Source organism: Caretta caretta, chromosome 10 (genome assembly GCF_965140235.1).
Source record: "Caretta caretta isolate rCarCar2 chromosome 10, rCarCar1.hap1, whole genome shotgun sequence".
In the NCBI taxonomy this organism is placed as follows: Eukaryota; Metazoa; Chordata; order Testudines; family Cheloniidae; genus Caretta; species Caretta caretta.
In genome coordinates, this window is record NC_134215.1 from 315,496 (window position 1) to 338,690 (window position 23,195).

General features: G+C 45.6%; 1 protein-coding gene across 3 annotated transcripts in view; it reads right to left on the reverse strand.

The window, feature by feature from the left end:
• The window catches only part of PDPK1 (3-phosphoinositide dependent protein kinase 1), a 174,301-nt gene that overhangs the window by 15,405 nt on the left and 135,701 nt on the right, over positions 1–23,195 (reverse strand). For all 3 annotated transcript variants that reach the window (XM_075133342.1, XM_048866420.2, XM_048866421.2), the window contains one exon: positions 1,291–1,416. In XM_075133342.1, the coding sequence (XP_074989443.1) occupies positions 1,291–1,416 (126 nt within the window). The remainder of the gene's footprint in view (positions 1–1,290; positions 1,417–23,195) is intronic.

Consider the following 23,195-nt stretch of genomic DNA (forward strand, 5'->3'; position numbering starts at 1 on the left):
CCATATGTAGGATTTTATAGTTTTACATGTTCACTTTTTATTTTTGGCTGCATTAACTTCTTATAGGGTTTAAAATATGATTCTCTGAATTGCGATAAAATACATTTCAGCAGAAATTAGCCATTTCACTAGCGATGAAACAAAAAAAGTTTTAAAATACTCTAAAGCTTTATGAAATAAGTCTGATTACTTGTACCTTACGTACCTACTGTGGGTATCCATACACAAAAATGCTGCTTTCCAAACTGCTGCTGTGCCCAACCAAGAAATGAGTTGTGGACAGCATGAAAAGCAGTAGTAACCAGCAGCAGACAGTAGTTTACTGTAAACAACGTGAGCAGGATACAATTGACATTGGAAGTTCCAGATCAGTCTTAAGGGGCTTTTTTCAGTGTTTATTTTTTAAAGCTGACTCTTGAAAAGCTGTGCTAAGTTTTACTTTGGTTGTTTTCAATTTAAACCAATAAAAATGATAAATGAGTGGTAAACCTTTTTGTATAAAGATGACTAGTTTTACTACTAACCAATTATTAGTGTTTCCATTTCCCCACCAACCATAGTGTAAAATGTACAGTGCACGCTGAGTGGAGGAACAGTGCAATTCATTTTCCATTTGGTCAGGGCCAACTATGATTCAGTCATGTCACACACTGTCTTCCCTAACTATTATCCCTAAAAGTAAACAGATCACACAAGCAAGATCTCATGCCTATAACGTCTCTGTCAATTAGGTCATGCAGAAGAGCGAGAATTACAAGGAACCCTGAAAGCTGCGAGCTTGCACAATACATTGCAAGTAAGGGACTTAATCTAATGGGAAGACTTTTATAGCTTATTGCATATGACAATACTTTTCAGACAGAATATGTCATTCACATTCCTGGCTGTTGAGAATTCTGTATCCTGACTCAGATAAGCACGGAAAACATCCATCATCTACACTGGTGGCAGAATCAAAGTCTATCTACTGTCTGATAACCCAAATATGCATATTCTCAAAAGGAAGCACTCACTAAGAAGTCAGATAACAGTATGGAAGACACGGAGAATACTAAGTAGCACATTTAAAGTTCTTGTTTTGTAATGTGTGAGAGTCATACTGACAATTAGAGTTACTTTAACTGGTACAGTTTATATTCTCATGCACAACGAAAAGGGAACCATTACCGACCTTGAGGAGAGATGGCAAGCAGATTACACGCTATGCTCAACCTTCTTTTGAATAATATCCAAGTCTAATTGCTTTGACTAACATCTTTCATTTCCTCCCTCCCATGCCCAGCATCTTACCTTTGCTTTTTCACTGGGCTCGCTGGTTGTGCCGTAGGGGGTATTATGTAGCTCCTTCGAGACAACACACAGAAATTCAGCCTGATCTTCATTTCCATAGTTATAGGAAGAACCAATACTGACCAACTGAAAGAGGAGAGAAAGGCTTAGCGGTATTTCCGCACAAAACAGTTGGTATAATTTTTCCGCAACTTTGGCTTTAACATTCCTTAAGGCGTTGGCTGTATTTTGAGCATGAGCTCCCACTTTAATGCAAATAGATGCCAACTTCTGATGTCAGGGTTAATGCAGCTGTTCCATTTAAAGGTCTCTGAGTCTACTAGTGTAAGGGTAGCATTGCCAATAGCACCCTGAGTGCTTAGGCAAAATCCTACAGAGGCAGTCAGTGGGGAGAAGCCGCCTGTTCCCACTGCATCTCAGACACCTGAACACTACCCCCTTTCCTCCAAAAGTTATTTAAAAAAAATCTGCATGTGGCGTGATAGTGTGGGTGGGATTTAGACAAGCAAGGAACGCATGCAGAGAACACTCTGCCCTGAAGAGACACCTGCTATTTTACTCACAGAATGACCCTATGCTTCTATTTGGAATTTACAAAGATATTTAGAGCAGGAGGCAAAAGTTAGCATTTGACTGAAAAAACAAGACAAACAGTATGGTGGGACTCAAGGACCAACTTTCCAAATTCATATGTATTGTTACAGGGAAGTTGGTTAAGGTAGCATTACAAGTGGAAGTTATATGCTTGAAATGAAATGTTGCTTATTTACAAACTGCTAGAAGCCTTAAAACTGAATGAGGACAATTTATCTCAAAGTGCAGTCTGCTCTGCTGGTGACATTTTCTTCTGCGCTTTGGAACTACCTAAGGTAAAAGGATTTACTCAACAAGCCTTAACCAGCTGTTGAATGAAATCAGATCCAGGTATTTTTTTTTGTAAAATACATTTCTAAATTACAGATAAAATGACATGTGTGGTACTGTTATGCAGCTACTGCTGACAAAAATAAGATGAGCAAAGCCGTCTGGTGCACAGACCCTCTATATTAGGGGTGGGCAAACTTTTTGGCACGAGGGCCACATATGGGTAGGGAAATTGTATGGCAGGCCATGAATGCTCATGAAATTGGGGGTTGGGGTGTGGGAGGGGGTGAGGGCTCCGACTGGAAGTGTGGGCTCTGGGGTGGGGCCAGAAATGAGGAGTTCAGGGTGTGGGAGGGAACTCTGGGCTGGGGTGCAGGCTCTGGCTGGGCATGTGGGCTCTGGGGTGGGGCTGGGGATTGGGAGTGCAGGAGGGTGCTCCAGGCTGGGACCGAGGGGTTTGGAGGGCGGGAGGGGGATCAAGGCTGGGGCAGGGGAGGGGGTCAGAGGGACAGGCTCTAGGCAGTGCTCACCTCAAGCAGCTCCTGGAAGCAGTGGCATGTCCCCCCCTCTGGCTCCTTACCGGAGGTACGGCCAGGAGGCTCTGCGCACTGCCCCATCCACAGGTGCTGCCCCTGCAGCTCCCATTGGCTGCAGGTCCCAGCCAATGGGAGCTGTGGGTGCTGCGTGCGGAGCCCCCTGGCTGCCCCTATGCGTAGGAGCCAGAGGGGGGACATGCTGCTGCTTCCGGGAGCCGTGTGGAGCCACAGCACGCGTAGAATGGGGCAAACCTCTGACCCTGCTCCCCAGCTGTAGCACCAGAGTGGGGCAAACCCCAGGCCCTGCTCCCTGCCGGGAGCTTGAGGGCTGGATTAAAACATCTGAAGGACCGGATGTGGTCCCTGTAGTAAGAGGCCCTGAAACATAAACCCTTGTATCAGAGGCCTGGTCTGAGGCCTAAAGCCTGAACCAAAGTACTTCTAGGCATTGCTAAGTCTGTGAGCCAAAGGCAGGCCCTAATTGCAGAACTTGGCAAGAAAAGGGCCCCTGGAAAGCACGTGCTAATGATATAAGTAGTAATATGAGGAATGTGTGCCAAGATGGCACCTGGACATCCCGATATGAGGACACTTCACAGAAATAAGGAACAGCCAGGTGCATCCCAAAGTCAGGGTCAAAAGGACAACATGATGGACAGATCTGTTTGTTTGAACCAACATGATCAAAGGGGGAGACAACACCCTAATGAGTCAAGGGGCTGTACCTCAATACATCAGTGGTGATGAGTAATCTGTCTTGCAACTGTATAAAAACAGGTCCCGGAGCACATATCTTTGTCCAGCCTAAGGGGCAGTGGAGTGTCCCGCCACTGACTGAGCTGTGTCCATTGCCAGGGGGCACATTTTCGTAGTATGTCCTGTAGAGTCTATAGGAAACCATTACTGTGCTTCGTTTGACAATAAAGCTGGCCGGTTGCCTTCGTACCTTACTAGAGTCTGTGGTCTTTGGGGGTTCTCTCGGGGTCTGCTGAGTCAGCTATCTGCGCAGCGCTGGTGCAGCACATAGAGGGAACACGCACGCAGCCGACTGTTATCAACATCGAACAAGAGCAGAGCACCACACCAGTAGCTACCGACAACAGCCCCCGGGCTGTAGTTTGCTCACCCCTGCTCTATATCCACCCTGTGCAGTCATACATTTCACCAAATTCATCAGCCAAACTGCCACAGACATGTACTAACAGCCCTCTGTCCCCAGTTTGCAATATCCCTATTTTCAATCCCAATATGCCAGTAGTTTAGCTATAAGGTACCATTGATCAATTTCCATTTCATTATTAAAGTGCTCCTGGTATATGACCAGGAGCAAAGGTTCAGATTTCTTGCTGTTCAGAGTAACATCATTTGAAACAGCCAAAAAACTATTGGGTTAAAAACAAACAGTTTATTTCCATTAGCTCAGGGGAGCCACAGAGATATTAAAGGACCTGATGGATGCTCCTGCACCCAGTTGGAGATACGTAACAATGGAATTTTGGGCTAGAACATGGTCAGGGCATCAGGAATTAGGCTGTTTACCCGTACAGGTAGGAGAAGGATATAACTGAGCTGAAAGCAGCCCCAACACAGTATTAATGCTAAAAAACAAAGCTTCCTTGTACCCATGTGGAGTGGCAGAACTGAAATATCCATGAGCTATGATACTATGGTAAAGGGGCTGTGTAGGTACCTAGACAGACAAACATAACCAGGGCTTGCAAAATCTTTTACCTGGGACACTGTTTGCCAAAGGTCAACTACATTTAAACAGCAAAGTTATCAGATATGGATTCACCACTGCCCCAAAATTAACCCTTTTATAACTGTCACTTGCCAGGAGTGCTTGTCAGTAACCACCCCGCCACCACACACTCCTGGTGCCTTCATACATCTCAACTATGCATATATAGTCAGAGAATATCCAGTTGACCAGAACATGAATAAAATTAAACCTGCTAAAAATACGGTGTTACCTTTTCCACCAAAACATTTCTAATGAAGTTACAGAAAACAAGTAATATAAACACATTCCTGGAAGATTTAACAGTGTTAATTTATCTCCACATGTCCAGGCACGCCAGCTTTCCCCAATGAATACTCTGCTACTTATATCAAGAATGTCCACAGTATGCATCCGATGAAGTGAGCTGTAGCTCACGAAAGCTTATGCTCAAATAAATTGGTTAGTCTCTAAGGTGCCACAAGTACTCCTTTTCTTTTTAAGAATGTCTAAGTGACTGACAGGGAATCACATAGTAAAACATAAGGCACTTTGATTTTTCAGCCATATAGAATGAACTAAAAAAGTCTGCCCTACCTTGCCTTGGAAAGAGGCTGCCAAGATTAAGAGATGAAATTATAGTCCACTCGCAAGACAATTGAGCATTAAGGAGAGGAAAGAATTCCATATACATTAGTGACCAGTTAACTCTGTTTCCAGTCAAAAGAAGGCACTGTGCACGAGTCTTTGAATTGTAAAGAGTTTTTGGCCCAAACCTCAAAACTGAGCAATAAGAACAGGTAAACTGATGCAAAATGAATACCGTATAACACACACAGAGTAACCACTTTCTCAAACCAGAAAGAATATTTAAAAAACCCTTTATTTTAAATTAACTTAAACAACTTTACTTTGAAAGCACAAAAGCATTAAGTGGCTTGCTGCACATTAAAAGAAGATTAGAGATATCCCAACTTCCCAAAGGATTTAAAAAAATAAAATCCAAGTATTCTATTTAGTCCTATAGCCAGCCAATTGTTTTCTTGCAAAAAGACTTCACAATCCCCAGAATAAGAAGGGCCAGCTGTCAGATCAACTAGGTTTACAACTGCAGCAATTATTCTGCCAGTAAAGGGAGAAATACCTCATTGCTCACTGAGGGTCAGCAAAAATAAAGGTACTCTCTGAAAATAGATGTGCCAATTATCAGAGGTGCCTCAACCACCAGGCCCCTGGTTTAATATGGAATGGTGACAGTGAGTTCTCTAGGAGGGCTTTTAAGTCAGTTTTGCTTCCCCTCATGCTTTGAAACAGCCTAAATTTGCTGACCTTCTGGGCATGCTGCTTTTAGTGAGAAGGTAGGCTGATGGTTGGTCAGGGGGGTATTAACCAGCAGGCCAGTAGTTTTTATTTTGTTGGTTGTGGTAAGTCTGGATGGGAATCATCATATTACTGATTAGTTTGTATATTTCTAGAGCTTCAAGATACATGCTGTTTGTAATGTTTATTAAACATGGATTCTTTGAAGCTGGCCTGTGTTAAATCCTTGTAAAGTGCTTATACAAGAAAACCTGTGCATATGTCTGCTGCTGAGAATGTGTTGTTTGTATAGTACCAAGAGTGTGCTAAAAACTTAACTCCACAAGGAGTTGTTTGGTCTTGGGAACTCACTGATTTCAAAGCCCTATCCTTCTCAAAAGGAATTTTCCTTCTGCTTGTGCCTTTTCTGGTGTAGACTTATGCACTGTGCTGCTTATGGACATGAACTTGTATTAATGAGAGGTTTCCAACCATTGTTAGAATAGCTCAATCCCAAAGCACTGCCATCACAAGAGACCTTTTGATTAGATACTAGGTAGGTACACAAACATCTTCAACTGAGAGCAAGAACCTCTGACTCCTATTTATAGTTTCAAAGCAGGGCTCAGACTGTACATGTGCACACATGCAGTAGGGAAAGATGCTTCCCCCCACCAATCCTTTAATCTCTGTCAGTACTTACCGTTTTAAAGTCATACTCTTTTATTGCATTGAATAGCTGCATTCACTGCCCATATATACAACCGTTAACCCAGGGGTGGGCAAACTTTTTGGCCCGAGGGCCACATCTGTGTATGGAAATTGTATGGCGGGCCATGAATGCTCACGAAATTTGGGTTGGGGTGCGGGCTCCGGGGTGGGTCCAGAAATGAGGAGCTCAAGGTGCAGGAGGGGGCTCTGCGCTGGGCCAGGGAGTTGAGCCAGGCTCCAGCTGGGGGTGCAGAAGGGGGCTCTGGGCTTGGACCAAGGGGTTCGGAGGGTGGGAGGGGAATCAGGGCAGGGAGTTGGGGCATGGGAGGTGGTCGGGGGTGCCACCTCCGGGCGGCATTTACCTCAAGCAGTTCCCAGAAGCAGAGGTATGTCCCGGCTTCGGCTCCTATGTGGAGGCACAGCCAGGTGGCTCTGCATGCTGCCCTGTCTGCAGCTCCCACTGGCCGTGGTTCCCTGCCATGGGAGCTGCTGGGGCAGCACTTGGGGCCGGGGCAGCGTGCAGAGCCCCCTGGCTGTCCCTACGCGTAGGAGGCAGAAGGGGGACATGCCACTGCTTCCGGGAGCGGTTGGGGCAAGCCCCTGACCCCGCTCCATGGCTGGAGAGCCAGAGCAGAGCAAGCCCCAGACTCCACTCCTCAGCGGGAGCTCGAGGGCCGGATTAAAACATCTGATGGGCCACATGCGGCCTGTAGTTTGCCCACCCATGTTTTAACCAACTCTTTTCAGTCAGATTGATCTACAGTGGCCCTAGAAAGTTGCATTGCATAGGTTGCTCCCCAAACTATCAGGGTAGCTCATGAATTGTTGTATACACCAAGATTAATTTATAGGAGAAAGCTCCCCAGGGTTCTGCCTATCAACATTTAAACAGTAGACATTAGGGTAGATTCGATATGCCCATGCACTGTGGCACAATTGTGATTCTGGGAAATCAGTTAAGGGGAGAGCTGATTAATGGATTTTAAGGGCAGAAAAGACTAAAATGATCATCTAGTCTGACACCCTGCATTACACAGGACATGGACTATTTACCAATTGGTTCCTGAATTAAGCCCATAACTTTTTGTCTGAGCTACAGCATATACTTTAGAAAGACATCCAATCTGGATTTAAAGATTTCAAGTAATGGAGAATCCCCAGCATCCCTTAGCAAGTTGTTCAATGACAATTGTTAAAATGACAACATTTGGGATTAAAATAAAATGGATTTCTGACAGTGCAAGATTTAGTTGCGGATCGGTCCTGCTTTGAGCAGGGGGTTGGACTAGATGACCTCCTAGGGTCCCTTCCAACTCTGATATTCTATGATTCTAAGACAAGACTATGACACTAAAATCTTCTATGGAAAGAAGCATGAAAACTGAAAATTCATAGCTGTTGCTATCTCACAAGTGTTTGTATTAGGACTATTTAAAAAAAGAACATAAGAATGGCTATACTGGGTCAGAGCAATGGTCCATCTAGCCCAGTATCCTATCTTCTGACAGTGGCCATTGCCAGGTGCTTTAGAGGGAATGAACAGAACAGGGAATCACCAAGTGATCCATCCCCTGTTGCCGATTCCCACCTTCTGTCAAACAGAGACTAGGGACAATTCAGAGCATGGTTTTGCGTCCCTGCCCATCCTGGCTAATAGCCACTGATGGACCTATCCTCCGTGAATTTATCTAGTTCTTTTTTGAACCCTGTCATGGTCTTGGCCTTCACAACCTCCTCTGGAAAAGAATTCCACAGGTTGACTGTGTTTGTGTGAAGAAATACTTCCTTTTGTTTGTTTTAAACCTGCTGACTATTCATTTCATTCTTGTGTTACGAGAAGGAGTAAATAACACTTCTTTACTTTCTCCACACCAGTCATGATTTCATAGACCTCTATCATATCACCCCTTCATTATCTCTTTTCTAAGATGAAAAGTCCAAGTCTTATTAATCTCTCCTCATATGGAAGCCATTCCATACCCCTTATAATTTTTGTTGCCCTTTTCTGAACCTTTTCCAATTCCAATATATCTTTTTTGAGATGGGGCAACCAGATCCACACACAGTATTCAAGATGTGGACGTACCATGGATTTATACAGAGGCAATATGATATTTTCTGTCTTATTATCTATCCCTTTCCTAATGAGTCCCAACATTCAGTTAGCTTTTTTGACTGCCATTGCACACTGAGTGGACGTTTTCAGAGAACTATCCATAATGACTTCAAATTTTGCCTCCTCACTGTTTACGCCTTTTTCCAGATAATTTATGAATATGTTGAACAGCACTGGTCCCAGTACAGACCCCTGGGAAAGACCACTATTTACTTCTCTCCATTCTGAAAACTGACCATTTATTCCTACCTTTTGTTTCCTATCTTTTAACCAGCTACTGATCCATGAGTGGACCTTCCCTCTTATCCCATGACAGCTTACTTTGCTTAAGAGCTTTTGGTAAGGGACCTTGTCAAAGGCTTTCTGAAAATCTAAGTACACTATATCCACTGGCTCCCCCTTGTCCACATGCTGGCTGACCCCATCAAAGAATTCTAGTAGATTGGTGAGGCATGATTTCCCTTTACAAAAACCATGTTGACACTTCCACAACAAAACATGTTCATCTGTGTGTCTGACAATTCTGTTCTTTACTGTAGTTTCAACCAATTTGCCTGGTACTGAAGTAGGCTTAATGGCCTGTAATTGCCGGGATCGCCTCTAGAGTCTTTTTTAAAAATTGGTGTCACATTAGCTATCCTCCAGTCATTGGGTACAGAAGCTGATTTAAATGATAGCTTACATACCACAGTTGGTAGTTCTGTAATTTCACATGAGTTCCTTCACAACTCTTGGGTGAATACCATCCGATCCTGGTGACTTATTACAATTTAATTTATCAATTTATTCCAAAACCTCCTCTAACACCACCTCAATCTGGGACAGTTCCTCAGATCTGTCACCTAAAAAGAATGGCTTAGGTTTGGGAATCTCCTTCACATCCTTAGCCATGAAGGCCAATGCAAAGAATTAATTTAGTTTCTCTACAATGGCCTTATCATCCTTGAATGCTCCTTCAGCATCTCAATCGCCTAGTGGCCCCACTGGTTGCTTAGCAGGCTTCCTGCTTCTGATGTGCTTAATTTTTTTGCTGTTACTTTTTGAGTCTTTGGCTAACTGTTCTTCAAATTCTTTTTTGGCCTTCCTAATTATATTTTTACACTTCACTTGCCAGAGTTTATGCTTCTGTTTTCCTCAATAGGATTTAACTTTCATTTTGTAAGGATGCCTTTTTGCCTCTAGCTGCTTCTTACTTTGCTGTTCAGCCACAGTGGCACTTTTTTGGTCCTCTTACTATGTTTTTTAATTTGGGGTATACGTTTAAATTGAGCCTCTATTATGGTGTCTTTAAAAAGTTTCCATGCAGCTTGCAGAGATTTCACTTTTGGCACTATACTTTTTAATTTCTGTTTAACTAACTCCCTCATTTTTGTGTAGATCCCCTTTATGAAATTAAATACTACCATGCAGGAACTAATTTCCCAGCAGGAACTATGAAAAGCCTTTGGGAAGCTCATGGGGTGAACCACTTAGTTGCCACCCCTTACCATCATCAAACAAATGGCCTGGTGGAGAAATGTAATGGAACTTTGGGGGCCATGATACGTAAATTCATAAATGAGCACTCCATTGGGACCTAGTGTTGCAGCAGTTGCTCTTTGCCTACAGAGTTGTACCACATCCTAGTTTAGGATTTTCACCATTTGAACTTGTATATGGCCACGAGGTTAAGGGGCCAGTACAGCTGGTGAAGCAGCAATGGGAGGGGTTTACACTTTCTCCAGGAACTAACATTCTGAACTTTGTAACCCACCAACAAAACACCCTCCGAACCTCTTTAGCCCTTGCTAAAGAAAATCTAAAGGATGCTCAAAAAGAGCAAAAAGCCTGCTATGATAAACATGCCAGAGAGCGTTCCTTCAAAGTAGGAGACCAGGTCATGGTCTTAAAGGCGCTCCAGGCACATAAAATGGAAGCGTTGTGGGAAGGGCCATTCACGGTTTCAGAGCATCTGGGAGCTGTTAATTATCTCATAACATTTCCCACCTCCAACCAAAAGCCTAAGGTGTACCATATTAATTCTCTAAAGCCCTTTTACTCTAGCCCAGGGAGGAGATGATGCTGAGTGTCCTGAAGGCGTCTACTACGAAGGGAAAAGTGATGGTGGCGTGGAAGAGGTAAACCTCTCCATGACCCTTGGGCGTATGCAGCGACAGCAGATCCAGGAGCTGTGCACTAGCTATGCGCTGATGTTCTCAGCCACCCCAGGACTGACTGAACGGGCATACCACTCTATTGACACAGGTAATGCTCATCCAATTAGAGCCCAACCTTACCAGGTGTCTCCTCAAGCTAAAATGGCTATAGAACGGGAGATCCAGGATATGCTACAGATGGGTGTAATCCGCCCCTCCCGCAGTGCCTGGGCATCTCCAGTGGTTCTAGTTCCCAAACCAGATGGGGAACTATGTTTTTGCATGGACTACCATAAACTAAATGCTGTAACTCGCCCAGACAACTATCCAATGCCACGCACAGATGAACTATTGGAGAAAGTGGGACAGGCCCAGTTCATCTCTACCTTGGACTTAACCAAGCGGTACTGGCAGGTACCACTAGATGAATCCGCCAAGGAAAGGTCAGCCTTCATCACACGTCAGGCTGTATGAATTTAATGTGTTCCATTTTGGGCTGTGGAATGGACCCGCCACCTTCCAAAAACTTGTAGGTGGTCTCCTAGCGGGATTAGGAGAATATGCAGTCGCCTACCTTGATGATGTGGCCATATTTTCGGATTCCTGGGCAGAACACCTGGAACATCTACAAAAAGTCTTTGAGCGCATAAGGGACGCAGGACTAACTATGAAGGCTAAGAAGTGTCAAATAGGCCTAAACAGAGTGACTTACCTTGGACACCAGGTGGTCAAGAAACTATCAACCCCCTATAGGCCAAAGTGGATGCTATCCAAAAGTGGCCTGTCCCAAAGTCAAAGAAACAGGTGCAATCCTTCTTAGGCTTGGCCGGTTATTACAGGCAATTTGTACCGCAATACAGCCAAATCGCCGCCCCACTGACAGACCTAACCAAAAAGAAACAGCCAAATGGCGTTCAGTGGACCGAAGAGTGTCAGAAGGCCTTTAACCAGCTTAAAGCGACACTCATGTCTGACCCTGTGCTAAGTGCCCCAGACTTTGACAAACCGTTCCTAGTAACCACAGATGCGTCTGAGCGTGGTGTGGGAGCAGTTTTAATGCAGGAAGGACTGGATCAAGAGTTCCATCCTGTTGTGTTTCTCAGCAAGAAGCTATCTGAGAGGGAAAGCCACTGGTCAATCAGTGAAAAGGAATGTTACACCATTGTCTACGCTCTGGAAAAACTACTGTGGAAGTATAACATTGTATAAGTATAGCGTTGTATAAGGGGACATGCTGGATACATTGTATATGAGAGGGCATGCCAAAACATGTTACAAAGTATCTGAGGGAGCACATATAGGGACAGGTTTCAGAGGAACAGCCGTGTTAGTCTGTATTCGCAAAAAGAAAAGGAGTACTTGTGGCACCTTAGAGACTAACCAATTTATTTGAGCATGAGCTTTCGTGAGCTACAGCTCAGAAGCAATTAAGATAGAGCCAGCACGTCTAAGAAGCAGGCATCAGAACGGAAGGTGTGAAGGGCAATTAGTTAACTGGAAGCTGTTAAAGGAGATTGTTAAGGGTGGCAGGTAATTGAAGATAAGTGACTGGTCTCAGGGATCTCCAAGGGTGGTGACTAAAATCTTTTTTCTTCTTTTGTCTGTAACTTCTCTGTAACTTGTACTCCAAAAACTGTATAAATTAAGAGACACAAGCCCCGCTCGGGGGGCTCACTTCTAAATGTATTAGCAGAGCAGCTTTGCTAATAAAACAGAGTGGTCTGATAAATTGTGAGTCTGAGTCAAACTTTGACAATTTGGAGGTTCCACCGAGATGGCAAGCGTCTTCACTGAGGCTGTGTGATCCCTGACTGCCTTGCAGGACGATCGTGGCAGCCGGCGCCTGGACGCTTAGTCCAAGCGATCCTCCACAAGAACGAAAGGTACACAGCAGCAGCGCAGTCTACGCCATTGAACTTGTTGGTTCCCACTCTGTTCGGGTAGGGGTCCTTGGATCCAGCTTCTGGAATCAGACGTCTCAGGTAATTATTATTTTTGTGCTTTAACCGGTTTGAGGACTGTCTTGTCTTTGTGTCTATCCATCTTCCCCGTGGTGTGTGAATCTGGGAGCCATCTCTGTCCGGAGACTGGCTGACCAAGGGGTCCCCGTCCCCACGGTCTGAATAAGTGGAATCTGCACAGCTGCAGCCGCACCACGCCTTGGGTATAACCCCTGGTGTGAAAGCAAGGGCAGTTGAGGCAGTAGCCTGTGGGCTCCTTTCTGTGTGTTGCACCGGGTACCGCTCTCCTGAGCCCGAATTTCCTTCTTGTGTGAGTGCTGTGTGAAGTCCTCCTGGATGGGTAATCAGAAGTCTAAGGTAGAACAGTTCCCTAAGGGAACTCCAGCTTATTTTATATATTTTAGGAGGAGTCCGGACTCTTGTAGGTTTCTTGAAAAATGGTCCAAATTAGCTCTAGAGAACCCCAAATTACAGTGGCCACTGTTAGGTTCTTGGGACAAGGATTGAGTGGACGCTTTAAAATGCAAACTCGTCCTCCCAAAAACCAAATTGGAGAGAGGAGAAGTAGACTGCTTCATGAAGTGGTGGGAAGAGGCAAATCGTAGATATACTGAGTCAAAACTCACCTCTCTTAAAAATCCTATCAAAAAATTAACAGTTCAATTGGATGCAGTCTCTCCCACCACTAGTCCGAGCGCTCCCCTTTGCCCAGTCCTGTGCAATGATCCGGATCAAACCCGACCCCCACCATACTCCTGCGCAAATAAGAAATCAGAAAAGGAAAAATCTTCAGTGACTACAGATAATGAAAGTGAAGAAGATACCCTCATTGGCCTCGCAGCTCTGCAAAATATTATGAAGAAGAAATCCAAAGCAGACTGCAAAGATTCTCTTGACATCTCTTCTTGGAAAAGAGAACCTGATGGGAGACTCTGATCAAACTGTTGTGGCACCCTTACGAGTCCTTCAGATGGGAGAAAGTGAGTCCATATGGGATTATAAGCCCTGGACTCGTACGGAACTTTTATCTATAGTTAAAAGTTTTCCCAAACCACAGGAAAACGCTGTCAAATTTGCTGAGGAGTTTCTGTTAATCTGTGAAACCTATGAACCCTCTGAGACAGATCTCCTCCAACTGTGTAAATTGTTAGCTCCTGACAGTTATTATGAAAAATGGTTGGCTGCCGCAGACTGGCCAGCTGAGGCACGCCACTCAACCATAAAAAGTACTGGCCCAGATTCGGCATACAGAGACTGGTGTATGGCTCTTTGGAAGTGCCTGCATCAAACCATTCCCAAAGTGTGGTCTCCTAAAACAAACTGGACAGCAATACGTTGCTGTAAGCAAGGGCAAGGAGTAAGCCCAGGTGACTATAGGTCCCGGCTAACTGATATTTTTCCTACAACATTCAGGAATACAAGAGCCTGATGTAAATGGGCAGGGGGCCTTGGCACATGCATTTGTTGATGGTCTTCTCCTTGCCACAGGCAGCATGTTAAAACGAATAAGTGTGGGATGGGAGACTGAAACCACGGACAAATTGCTGGCAGTAGCAGAGCATTGCCACCGCACTTTAAAAGGAAAAGAGGAACAGTCCTCCCAAAAGTTAATGGCTCTGCAGATACAGCATTATTCAGGACTAAGCAGACCACACCGGGGACAGGGACAGGGTTGCGGAAGGGGGCAGGGGGCTGGATTAACTGTGGTTTGTAACTACTGTAAACAGCCTGGACACTGGAAAAAAGAGTGTCCAAGACGACCTAATAATTGTATGGGAAATCAAGTGAACCCCCGCTGGTTCCTCCAGTTGATCCCCAACCCTATTTTTCACCCCAACAATGACGGGATGCTGGGGAACCTCACAAAGTTTTAGCTCCCTTATTACCTCTGTCCCCTACTGGAGAATGTGTCCTGACTGTAAATGATCTCTCTCTCCCTTTTCTTGTTGATACTGGAGCTTCTCTTTCTACAATCCGCACTACTGAATTGCCTGAGGTTCCCCGATCCGGAAAATCTGTGTCTGCTGTTGGCATTACAGGGATCCCTACCTCTTTTCCCCTCTCAAAACCTTTGTCTGTTCAGGTCGGTCCCCTCTCTGAGGAGCATGCATTCCTCCTCTCTGATTCCACCCCTGCAAACCTTCTGGGACGGGACTTGCTATGCAAACTTGGCTGTTCTATTTACTGCTCACCTCTCCTCTGCTCACCTCACTAGGTATGAACTTTTGCTGCTTTCAGCCTCACATATCACTATTAAGCGCTGCTCCCGGTTAAACCCTGCTACCCTCCTTCCTTTACCTAGTGATGGTGAACCCCATGACTGCCTTGCAACTGTCTCCGCTATCACTGTCCCGCCCCCCGACCTTTCAGATGTACCTCTCCCTAACTCTGACCTGGTATTATTCACTGATGGGTCCTGTTATAGAAATGACCAAGGCCACCTTCTTGCAGGGTAAGCTGTGGTCTCTCTCTCTGAGACCATAGAAGCTGCGCCCTTACCCTCTGTGACCTCTGCCTAGGTGGCTGAACTGATTGCTCTAACCCGTGCCTGCTTTCTAGCCGAGGGGCTCTCTGCCACTATTTTTACTGATTCTCGGTATGCCTTTGGGGTTGTGCATGACTTTGGCACCCACTGGCAGGCTCGAGGTTTTCTTACCTCTACTGGTACCCCTATCAAGAATGGCCCCTACATTGCCGCCCTTCTGTATGCAGTTTTACTACCGTCTGCCTTGGCAATTGTTAAGTGTACTGGCCACTCAGCGGCAGACACCGAGGTGGCAAAAGGTAATGCACTTGCTGATGCTACTGCAAAACATGCCGCCACTATAAAACCTTCACCAGAAGCGTTTCTTGGTCCCCTCTCTGTAATGCCACCATCCCTGTCTCATCTCGCTCAGCTCCAGGATTCTGCCCCAGAAACAGAGAAAGACTCCTGGAGTGCTTTGGGTTGCTCTGTGCATTCTGATTCCCTTTGGCGATCGCCCACCGGTACCTTTGTATCCCCCCTCTCACTCTACCCGTCTCTAGCAGCCCTGCTACATGGTGTTTCGCATGTCGGCAAGGAGGGGATGGTCTCTGCTATGAGTAAGGTGGGGTGGTGGGCTCTCCATTTCAACCCGCCACTGTGCCGCTTGTGTTACTTGTCAAAGCCACAATGTAGGCAAATCTGTAAAAGTAACACAAGGGTTCCGGGGTTTGCCTCAAGCACCTTTCCTACACTGGCAACTTGATTTTGTACAAATGCCAAAGTGTCAGAAATATGAATTCATTTTAGTTATAATATGTCTGTTTTCGGGTTGGACTGAAGCCTTTCCCTGTCGCAAAGCTGATTCATTGTCCGTTGCAAAATGTCTGTTAAACCACATTATCCCTACCAAGGGAATTCCTGCCACTTTGTCTAGTGACCGGGGAACACATTTTACTGGAAAAATTGTTCAACATCTAAACCAGGTATTACATGTCACCCACCTGTTGCACTGCCTTTACCATCCACAGAGTGCAGGGGCAGTTGAAAGGCGAAATGGTGTGCAAAAATCTGTAGTTCCACAGGGTTAAACTGGCCAGCTGCTTTACCACTGGCCCTTATGGAAATTCGGTCATCCCCATCCCAGAGACACAAATTGAGTCCATTTGAAATCATCATGGGACGCCCTATGCGAACAATGGCTACTATTACCCCAGCCCCAGACCTAAACCTAACTCACAGCACGCTCCTTCAGTACTGCAAAGGGTTAATGCAAGCTGTGAGCTCCTTCCATTCGCAGGTGCGAGCAGCTTGGCCGACGGAACCCACCTCTGCTGCCTGTCACACTCTTGAGCCTGGTGAGTGGGTCTACCTGCGGCACCACCTTCGGAAGCACGCCTTGGAACCCCGGTGGAAGGGTCCATACCAGGTACTGCTCACCACCCAGACAGCAGTGAAATTATCCGGCATCGCTGCATGGATCCACGCCTCACAGTGTAAGCCAGCGCCACCTCAAGGGGACCAAGCACCTCTGCAAGACCACGCAGAATCAGCTTCAACCCCAGAAGACAAAGAGGAACAGCCTGCAATACCTTACAATCTGCGCTCTCGTAAGGGTTGCCAGAAGCAGAGGGTAAGCAGACAGCAGGACCCAACAAACAAGAAGCAGTAGTGAGCCTAGCGCCTGCCGCCTGGTGGACGTAAAACCATGACAGCGGTTCCCTCGAAAGGGGTTATCGGAACCAGAAAGGGTCCTGCTTCCAACATGTGTCCTTTGAGAAGCTTAATCCTCAGCTACTGTGTCCTGAGGGTCTGGGGAATCCAGAGTGCTAATCTAATGTTATTAAATGTCACCAGTGAAAGTAATGAAAAAGTAATGAAAAAGAACGATTGATGTATGGAATCCAGTAAGTCATTGGTCATGGGCGTAGCCTTGACCAAAAGGGGGGATTGTGGAAGTATAACATTGTATAAGTATAGCCTTGTATAAGGGGACATGCTGGATACATTGTATATGAGAGGGCATGCCAAAACAGGTTACAAAGTATCTGAGGGAGCACATGTAGGGACAGTTAGCTTTTGAATGGAGAAGCAGAATGGAAGGTGTGAAGGGCAATTAGTTAAGTTAACTGGAAGCTGTTAAAGGAGATTGTTAAGGGTGGCAGGTGGATCTCGAAGGGTGGTGACTAAAATCTTTTTTCTTCTTTTGTCTGTAACTTCTCTGTAACTTGTTCTCCAAAAACTGTATAAATTAAGAGACACAAGCCCCGCTCGGGGGGCTCACTTCTAAATGTATTAGCAGAGCAGCTTTGCTAATAAAACAGAGTGGTCTGATAGATTGTGAGTCTGAGTCAAACTTTGACACTACGCCCATATGTTTGGGGACGGCATTTCCACCTGCAAACCAACCATGCTGCACAACAGTGGCTTCATACCGCCATGGGAAATAACAAAAAACTTATTCGGTGGAGTTTAGGTCTCCAAGATTTTGATTTCGACATCCAACACAACTCAGGAGCTTCTAACGAAGTGGCTGATGCACTCTCCCGTGAAAGTTTCCCAGAATCAACTGGTTAAAATCATCCTTGAGATGTGGAAAATATTGTTAGTCTTTATACAGTTAGTAGTATATTTAGAAGTGCATGTGTCTTATTAACTCTGTTTTCTCCAGGAGCTCCAGGAAGAAATCACAGCCAGTGTTTCACCCTATCTGTGATTTAGGGGCGTGTCATAAATATAAAGGGAAGGGTAACCACCTTTCTGTATACAGTGCTATAAAATCCCTCCTGGCCAGAGGCAAAACCCTTTCACCTGTAAAGGGTTAAGAAGCTAAGATAACCTCGCTGGCACCTGACCCAAAATGACCAATGTGGGGACAAGATACTTTCAAAGCTGGAGGGGGGGAAACAAAGGGTTTGTCTGTCTGTGTGATGCTTTTGCAGATCAGGAATGCAGCCTTACAACTCCTGTTACGTTAGTAAGTATTCTAGCTAGAAATGCGTTAGATTTCCTTTTGTTTAATGGCTGGTAAAATAAGCTGTCCTGAATGGAATGTATATTCCTGTTTTTGTGTCTTTTTGTAACTTAAGGTTTTGCCTAGAGGGATTCTCTATGTTTTGAATTGGATTACCCTGCAAGGTATTTACCATCCTGATTTTACAGAGGTGATTCTTTTATCTTTTCTTTAATTAAAATTCTTCTTCTAAGAACCCGATTGATTTTTCATTGTTCTTAAGATCCAAGGGTTTGGGTCTGTGTTCACCTGTACAAATTGGTGAGGATTCTTATCAAGCCTTCCCCAGGAAAGGGGGTGTAGAGCTTGGGGTTTTTTTTTGGGGGGGGGGGGGGGGGAAGACATTTCCAAGTGGGCTCTTTCCCTGTTCTTTGTTTAAAACGCTTGGTGGTGGCAGCATACAGTTCAAGGACAAGGCAAAGTTTGTACCTTGGGGAAGTTTTTAACCTAAGCTGGTAAGAATAAGCTTAGGGGGTCTTTCATGCAGGTCCCCACATCTGTGCCCTAGAGTTCAGAGTGGGGAAGGAAGCTTGACACCCTGCCTTTCTGCATTTCTCCCTATGGAAATAAAAGTGAGAGAAAAGTGGCATGGGAATGAAAAACAACCCCTCAAAAATTCCAAGAAAAAAATTCATTTTTATTAATTCAAAAAATGTCACTGAAAATGCATCGCATTTTCCACCTAGCTCTACAGTGCACTTTCTCCACTAATATTGTAATTGCTGGAGTGCCCCAGACACTGGACTACAGTAGCACTACACTGAACCAGTGCAGCTGTGTTTTCCAGCACCGATAAGGTGCACTTGTGCAGATCTCTTGCTTAAGAGAGACCCTGGAGTGGAAAAATACAGGTCAAGATTGAGGTGCATCAACAGTAACATGTGGAGCGCTCAAAACAGGAACAGTGGGAACCAGGTACAAGGTCAGAATTGAGATGTGATGGCAGAACATATCAAGCCAGAGCAGAAAAGTAATATTACAACACTGCTGAAACTACGACTAGAATGCTGTGCCCAGTTCTGGTATCTACACTTAAAAAGGATGCTGAAAAATTGGAGAAGTTCAGAAAAAAGCTATAAGAACTATTTAAAGTCTGGAAAAAATGTGTTCCAATGACAAAGGAGTTCAATCTATTTAGCTTTTAAAAAGAGATGACTTGATCAGGCTTCATTAAGCACCTGCTTGGAGAGAAGAGATCTAATAGGAGCAGACAAACACAAGATCCCCAATGGCTAGAAGCTGAAGTTAGCCAAGGTCAAAATGGAAATAATTTGCAAATGTTTAAACAGATGATTATTATTTACATTGCTGTAGTGTGCAGGAGCCCCAGTCACAGAGCAGGGCTTCAGTGGCTGGGGCACTTTACAAACAAATCACAGATAGTCCATGCCTCAAGGGGCTTAACATCGAAGTATACAACAAAGGCCAACAGACAGAAGATACAGATGGGGGGAGAACAAGCTAACAATGAAACAAAACTGTTCAGCATGGAAAGCAGCAGTCATAGCACACCAGATGCTTAATCATTATCAATTTTCTTGTAGGCATCATGGTAGAGGACAGTTAAGAAGAGAATTTAAGGACAACAATGAGATAGCTTTGAGAATATTTATGGGAAGCTTTCCCCATTCCTGAAGGAGGCAAGGAGAAAGTACAAAGGTGGTCATCTGAAAATGTTAACAAATGACTGATGAAGTCCAGTACTGTTGACAGAGGAAAGGTGGAGATAGATGTCCAATAATACATAAGAGGAGATAGGCAGGACCTTAAAAACAAAGATGAATAGTTTGTTTTTGATTAACCACTGGTCGGGATGTGGGAAATTTCTCATCACAGTGTCTTTAAATCAAGGTTGGATGTGCCTCAAAGATAAGCTGTAGCTCAACAGCAAGTTGTTGGACTTGATACAGGAATCCTCATCAGTGGGTGAAATTTTATGGTCTTGTTATTAGGAGGTTAGACTAGATGATCATATTGCTCTTCTCTGGCCTTAAAACTCTATGAATATGAATGTGTGAAATTGTCTGTGGGATACCCCTAGACAGTGTTATCAGTCCTTCACTTTCATGAGCCATATTATTTTCAAGATAAACAAATCCTATTCCCATCTGAATGCCTAATTCAGAAGTCCAAATGGATTTTAAGAGCTAGTCTAGTTTTTGTACTGCTACATAATTTTAGAAATCGACATAGTAAATGTATAGCTATAAACTGTATTGATAGAAATACCTTTATACTGGTATAACTAGATCCGTCCACATTAGGGGGTTGTACTGCTTTAATTATATTGGTTTCTACACAAAAAGAAAAGGAGTACTTGTGGCACCTTAGAGACTAGCCAATTTATTTGAGCATAAGCTTTCGTGAGCTACAGCTCACTTCATCAGATGTAGGTCACGAAAGCTTATGCTCAAATAAATTGGTTAGTCTCTAAGGTGCCACAAGTACTCCTTTTCTTTTTGCGAATACAGACTAACATGGCTGTTACTCTGAAACCGGTTTCTACACAGCTATTGTTGTGGAGTACAAAAGCCATGTCCAGACAAGTTCTCAGGAAAGTAAAAGAAACAAACTGATTAGAATCTTAGGGTATGTCTACACTACGGAATAAGGTCGAATTTATAGAAGTCGGTTTTTTAGAAATCGGTTTTATAAATTCGAGTGTGTGTGTCCCCACAGTAAATGCTCTAAGTGCATTAAGTGCATTAACTCGGCGGAGCGCTTCCACAGTACCGAGGCAAGCGTCGACTTCCGGAGCGTTGCACTGTGGGTAGCTATCCCACAGTTCCCGCAGTCTCCGCTGCCCATTGGAATTCTGGGTTGAGATCCCAATGCCTGATGGGGCTAAAACATTGTCGCGGGTGGTTCTGGGTACATATCGTCAGCCTCCCGTTCCCTCCCTCCCCCCGTGAAAGCAAGGGCAGACAATCATTTCGCGCCTTTTTTCCTGAGTTACCTGTGCAGACGCCATACCATGGCAAGCATGGAGCCCGCTCAGGTAACCGTCACCCTATGTCTCCTGGGTGCTGGCAGACGCGGTACGGCATTGCTACACAGTAGCAGCAACCCCTTGCCTTGTGGCAGCAGACGGTACAGTACGACTGGTAGCCGTCATCGTCATGTCTGAGGTGCTCCTGGTCGCCTCTGTGAGGTCGATCAGGAGCGCCTGGGCAGACATGGGCACAGGGACTAAATTTGGAGTGACTTGACCAGGTCATTCTCTTTAGTCCTGCAGTCAGTCCTATTGAACCGTCTTATGGTGAGCGGGCAGGCGATACGGACTGCTAGCAGTCGTGCTGTACCATCTTCTGCCGAGCAGTCATGAGATGTGGATGGCATGCAGTCCGTCTGCTGCCAGCCAAAGATGTAAAAGATAGATGGAGTGGGTCAAAACAAGAAATAGACCAGATTTGTTTTGTACTCATTTGCTTCCCCCCCCTCCCCTGTCTAGGGGACTCATTCTTCTAGATCACACTGCAGTCAAGGTGCAGCGAGGTAAATCTAGCCATGTATCAATCAGAGGCCAGGCTAACCTTCTTGCTCCAATAAGGACAATAACTTAGGTGCACCATTTCTTATTGGAACCCTCTGTGAAGTCCTGCCTGAAATACTCCTTGATGTAAAGCCACCCCCTTTGTTGATTTTAGCTCCCTGAAGCCAACCCTGTAAGCGCCCCTCCCAGCGTCAGAGCAATGGCAAACAATCGGGCATCTGAGAGTGCTGTCCAGAGCAGTCACAATGGAGCGCTCTGATGGGGCTAAAACATTGTCGCGGGTGGTTCTGGGTACGTGTCGTCAGGCCCCCGTTCCCTCCCTCCCTCCGTGAAAGCAAGGGCAGACAATCATTTCGCGCCTTTTTTCCTGAGTTACCTGTGCAGACGCCATACCACAGCAAGCATGGAGCCCGCTCAGGTAACCGTCACCCTATGTCTCCTGGGTGCTGGCAGACGCGGTACGGCTTTGCTGCACAGTAGCAGCAACCCCTTGCCTTCTGGCAGCAGACGGTGCAATACGACTGGTAGTCGTCCTCATCGTGTCCGAGGTGCTCCTGGCCGCGTCGGCTGGGAGCGCCTGGGCAGACATGGGCGCAGGGACTAAATTTGGAGTGACTTGACCAGGTCATTCTCTTTAGTCCTGCAGTCAGTCCTATTGAACCATCTTATGGTGAGCAGGCAGGCGATACGGACTGCTAGCAGTCGTACTGTACCATCTTCTGCCAGGCAGGCAAGAGATGAGGATTGCTAGCAGTCGTATTGCACCATCTTCTGCCAGGCAGGCAAGAGATGGGGATGGCTAGCAGGCGTACTGTACCATCTTCTGCCAAGCAGCCATGAGATGTGGATGGCATGCAGTCCTTCTGCACCGTCTGCTGCCAGCCAAAGATGTAAAAGATAGATGGAGTGGGTCAAAACAAGAAATAGACCAGATTTGTTTTGTACTCATTTGCCTCCTCCCCTGTCTAGGGGACTCATTCCTCTAGGTCACACTGCAGTCACTCACAGAGAAGGTGCAGCGAGGTAAATCTAGCCATGTATCAATCAGAGGCCAGGCTAACCTCCTTGTTCCAATAACAACGATAACTTAGGTGCACCATTTCTTATTGGAACCCTCCGTGCAGTCCTGCCTGAAATACTCCTTGATGTACAGGCACCCCCTTTGTTGATTTTAGCTCCCTGAAGCCAACCCTGTAAGCCGTGTCGTCAGTCGCCCCTCCCTCCGTCAGAGCAACGGCAGACAATCGTTCCGCGCCTTTTTTCTGTGCGGACGCCATACCACGGCAAGCATGGAGCCCGCTCAGCTCACTTTGGCAATTAGGAGCACATTAACCACCACACGCATTATTCAGCAGTATATGCAGCACCAGAACCTGGCAACGCGATACCGGGCGAGGAGGCGACGTCAGCGCGGTCCCGTGAGTGATCAGGACATGGACACAGATTTCTCTGAAAGCATGGGCCCTGCCAATGCATGCATCATGGTGCTAATGGGGCAGGTTCATGCTGTGGAACGCCGATTCTGGGCTCGGGAAACAAGCACAGACTGGTGGGACCGCATAGTGTTGCAGGTCTGGGACGATTCCCAGTGGC